The sequence below is a fragment of the Arachis stenosperma genome, chromosome 9 (genome assembly GCF_014773155.1).
Source record: "Arachis stenosperma cultivar V10309 chromosome 9, arast.V10309.gnm1.PFL2, whole genome shotgun sequence".
NCBI lineage: Eukaryota > Viridiplantae > Streptophyta > Magnoliopsida > Fabales > Fabaceae > Arachis > Arachis stenosperma.
Genome location: NC_080385.1, coordinates 127082497 through 127087596, shown reverse-complemented (window position 1 = coordinate 127087596; position 5100 = coordinate 127082497). Strand labels below are relative to the sequence as shown.

At 36.2% G+C, this 5100-nt stretch overlaps 1 protein-coding gene across 1 annotated transcript; it reads right to left on the bottom strand.

Moving 5' to 3' along the window:
* Nucleotides 1-777: 777 nt before the first annotated feature.
* Nucleotides 778-1845, bottom strand: LOC130949916 (uncharacterized). Its single transcript, XM_057878515.1, has one exon. The coding sequence runs from the start codon at nt 1843-1845 to the stop codon at nt 778-780; it is 1068 nt and encodes a 355-aa protein (XP_057734498.1).
* Between the last annotated feature and the right edge of the window lie 3255 nt (nt 1846-5100).

Below are 5100 nucleotides of genomic sequence, written 5' to 3'. Positions count from 1 at the left end.
GGAGATTTGGGAGGCCTCGTGGACGAGGTGGACTCAGAGGTGGTGGACGAGGCCGTGCCCGCCCTGGCGGTGGCAGATTGGATGGTCACGGCAGTGGGGGGACGAGGGTCCAAGGGGAGGTGGGGACGGGGATGACAGAGGACCCGATGATGGTCATGGCAGTGGAGGTGGGGTCGGGAACGCTGGGGGCTCAGGTGATCATAGAGGTGTCGAGCTAAACGAGCCTCCATCTGGACCGATCGACGACACGTTGGTGCTGGGTAGGACTCCCCCGTCTGCTTTCGCGGGGCCCAGTTCATCATAGGCCGGTCCGTCTACATCACATGCTGTCACACCAGATGCAGATCCCCAAGGAGGGAACGATGACTTGGACAGTGACAATGACAGGGGTGGTGATGAGGTCCCCCTGGCACATAGAGACCGGCAGGTCAGACGACCTCGGCGCTGCTTCACCGGTTCACATCTCATATGAGGACTTAGCGGATTCGTCACATGTTTTATGTGTTTCTGTATTAGTTATGTATGGAAGCTTATTTATGTATTTCTGCATTAGTTATGTATGGAAACTTATTTATGTATTTCTATATTAGTTATGTACGAAAACTTATTTATGGAAACTTATCTGTGCCTCTGTGGCATTCTGCAGTACCTTAATCGACATGGCAGCATCAGCTCTGATCAGGGACATAATGAAAGCCGATATGACATGATAATCAAGTTTTCTGTGGTCACTAGAGATCGATGTGGCTAGACAAGTATGAGGACCATTGTACCGTTTTACCTCCCAAATTCCTTGCGCTGGCGGAGGCTAACCCGGATTAGCCATACGTGCCCGCTCCCGAACTCCTTGCACTTGCCATAGTACTTGCGGTGATCCGACTCCAATACCTTGTACTCAACCCTGCGACGAATACTATAGGTCTTCACGCTAAGCATGACTTCCTCCTTATCCTGAAACTGTTGGCCGACCTGAAACTCATATACACCTCCTGTATTTTGCGAGTCTCTTGCCCCGAAGCCAACAGATACAGAGGGAGCTTTCTGAGGTGCCATGGCATCCAAGTCCAGAGCAGAGAAGTGGGGGAGGGGATACTGATTAGTACCTAAACTAGATGCTCCCCCATCGACAGGTGGAGTCGTCCGTGGTGTCTCCTCCTCGCTATCATCCGCAGCAATCATTGTGGGCTCTACATCATCATCATCATCATCATCCTGCAATGCATCCTCAACCCCTTCGAGTGCTCCAACCTCTCCAAATACCGGAACACACGGAGGAGAACTGTGCGCCGCGAAATCACCGTCTCCCAACAGTCCAGCCTCGCCAACTAATGTGTCACAACTTCGATTCAGATTGACGGCAAACGATGGTGAAGCCACTAAGTCTGGCTCGGGTGCAATCACCGGCACTACTGACGATAATCCAACAGGCAATGCACTAGAGCTGGCTACATGTCCTGTGGAGTGCGTATTCCTGTTCGAGCCTCCAGAACTAGATGCCACATCCACAAGTTTCGCCAACAACTCCGAAGTCCTCACCTCAGGAAACTGACGGTGACAATGAAATAGCACCTGCATATCTTCGTCACTGCTAATAATGAATGAATCATACTTCACATCATCGCGTAACACAAAAATTGGAATTCGATAGAACAACTTCTCCACCCGTTTCACGCCATGCAGTCCTAGTCTCTGGAGTATAGTACTCTTAAACTCAGCGAAACTTGTCGAAGGTTTGAGAAAAATACTCAGTGGGTTCTTGTCAGTGAACTTAATTCTTGATCGCACTTTCTTCTCAATGGACCCTCTATAGTGCACAAGAGCTACAAAACTCTCATCACTAGCCATTGTGAATCTCACTCTTCTACAAAATTTCGTATAGCAGTTTGTTGTTATATACCTCCCTGCTTTGTAAATAGAAACAATTACATTCGATTTACTCTAATGCTGGTTACATGTGTAAATCCAAGTTCACCGATAAATCAAATCTATTAGATTTTATTTAAATTCATATCTAAATCGAATTAATTTGATTCGATTTTCATTAAACTTTGTTTATCACCTAATTCGAATCATTTAGATTCGATTTACTACCTGTTTTGCTAAATCGAATTTATTCAATTCGGTTTATAATCAGTTAATAATTAATTTTATTAACGTAAACTAAATTTTTTGTTAATCAAAATCAAATTTAATTTTTTAGTTAACTTTAATTATATGCAATTATTTTTAAATTTTATTTTAATATAAGTATTATTGTATAATTTTTTTGTCAGTACTCTATAAATCGAATTAATTATCTTCAATTTAATCATATAGTGCCATACATACTACATCGATTTTAAAGGGTTTGTTTTACCTAAAAGGCTAGTAACATTATAAATCGAATTGAATGGATTCGATTTACTTGCAATTGAAAATCGAATTTTTTTGTTTCGATTTAGTGTGATTATTTAATTCAAAGTTATTAGCTTTGATTTACACGGAAAATCCATTTGCTTACAATTCGAATCTTATTAATTTAATTGAGTACAAATGTTTGGGTAAATCGAACATAAAAATACAACTTAAAACATTAAGATAGCTTTTTAAAATGTGGAGAATAGAGGAGAGTTAATTTATTAAAATAAATTATCCTAAATTTTACTGTAATTGAAAGGTGAATAGGTTTTACATTCTCAAGTTATTAACATCGTTATTTTAAAAGAGCTTGATAAAAATTTAATCATTATTTAGCTTGTTATATCTTACTACATTGATTCAAGAATAATCAAAACGTTACATGCATTCTCACTATAAAAGAATTTAATCCGAATAACTGTCTTATCCATTTAAAGATTTATAAATAAGCAAAAAGACATTAATTATCATATTTTGTATTTGATAGCAAATATTTCGGTAGTAGAAAAAAAAATTATTTAAATAAATAAAAATAAATATCTTCATATCTACGCAAAATGTGAGAGATTGCGAATCCAAAACAAGTAACGCTTCACAATGGAAATATTAGGGTCAACTCATGCCTCATGGTAAAAAAAAAATGGCTAATAATACCTCAATTATATGGTAAATACAAGAAAAAATATCATTCATCACTTAACATTTCTCTTTTCAAATACCTTATTCCTAGAGAGGAAAATAAGTCAAGGTGAGTTGAGTTACCACTACAAGAAAAACACCCATTCAGGTACACTTGAAAAGTGTAGCCAAAAGTGAAAAAAAATGATGCCTTAGGCTACGGTTACGCTTTTTAGGCTACGGCTACGCTTTTTGGGGTGATTCCTATTCGGCCGTTGCCTATTCTCAAAGGCTACGCTTTTCTGCACCAAGGGCTACGCTTTTGGCGTTTGGGAATAGGCTACGCTTTTCAAGTGATGCTGTCCAGGACCAAAGGCTACGCTTTTCAGCTTCCATTTTTGTCAGAATAGGCTACGCTTTTCAACGCTACTGCATCACCTGTAAAGCGTAGCCACATTATATACCATGGCTACTTTTTATAAGTGTAGCCTTAGGTCCCTTTTTTTTTGTATACTATAGCTACTGTATATAAGTGTAGCCTTAGGTCTTATTTTCTCTCTCTCTCTCTCTCTCTCTCTCTCTCTCTGTATATATATATATATATATATATATATATATATATATATATATATCTAATAATTATTAATACAACATAATAGTTAATATGATTACATATATAATAATTCTACGTTTTTATTTAAATGAGTTGAATATTATAAAATAAAAATAAATACACAGTTATACTAAATAATTTCTTTAAATAATAAAAATTATCTCTAACCAAAATATATTTATAATAATGATCCAAAAGTACTAAAATAAAGTTAATTGTAAATATTCATACATCTCACACTAAAGTATGCATAGCCATATCAAAATAACCATAATATCACTTAGAATTTACTACTAATATTCTATAAAAAAACATATCTTACATACATAAGTATCTTCTAATAAAAGTCATTAGCCAACCATACATGTAAAGATTCTAAACAGTACTCTATCTTAGCCAATAAACCACAATAAGGTGGAAATTAGGACAGAACCGGATAGCACAGGACAGAAGAGCAGCAGGCGAAATCGAAGAAGGCAAAAGCTTGTTCCTTGGATAGAAACAGGGCAGATCAATTAAATAAGTGCAGTATCTGAAATAAACAAATGCAGATCAATTATTTCATCTAACATTGCAGTTCTATCCGTTTGATCAAGAGAAAAACCACAATAATATTAAAAATGTTGAAACAATTCAGTGTTATTGTCTTTTTAATGAAACGGAGGGCAGTCATGCAAACAGAGCAAAACTACCTTCAAAGAAATTATTAAAAGAAATATCCCCTGAAACCGGTAAATTAATTTCAAGTTTCAAGAAGTATAAAAATTTAATACACATCAAGTCAAAATATGTGGGCATGGTATCCCTCTTTTTATCCTTTTCAAGCATGTTTTTGTTATTTATGCTCAAAGAAACAATTGCATGAAAAGTGGATCAGAAGATTTAATTTAATCTATATGTGGAGTTACGGACAAGCACAATCTTAAACTGATTTGACAACTCAATAGGTCCAAAGGCAGATGCCATATTCTAAATCCAAAGAACACATTTAGTCATTTATATGAAAATAATTTTCAAGGTGCCAATTCACTACATAAATTACATTATATATATCTGCAAATATCATATCTACTGGAACAATATATTGACAGGGAAAAAACCAGAAGACTAAAACAAATACAGATCCTCTATATTTCTATGAAAATGGCTACTTCCTACTATTGTATTTTCTATCAAATCTTCCTATTGAAAGATGAAAAATTGGAGGAAAAGTAAAAGATATTGTTTCTTAGGCCATATTTAGAAAAGCAAACCAACCCCTTGATATAAGTAATAACATCTATTTTAGTATTTATATTGTAAAAAAGAAAGATAAGACCTATGATAGGCAATAGTGTTAGTGGAGATCTGATGAGCTAAAGAAGTAGTGAATGAACGATATCTAAAAAAAGGTATATAATTATAAATAATTAAATATAACCCACAGGCCACAGATATAAACGGAATCTCTGGACCAAGACAGAGGGAGCAAA

Bases quoted from the DNA above. Each gene is read 5' to 3' on its own strand.
- LOC130949916 (XM_057878515.1), bottom strand. From the start codon at position 1,845: ATGGCTAGTGATGAGAGTTTTGTAGCTCTTGTGCACTATAGAGGGTCC.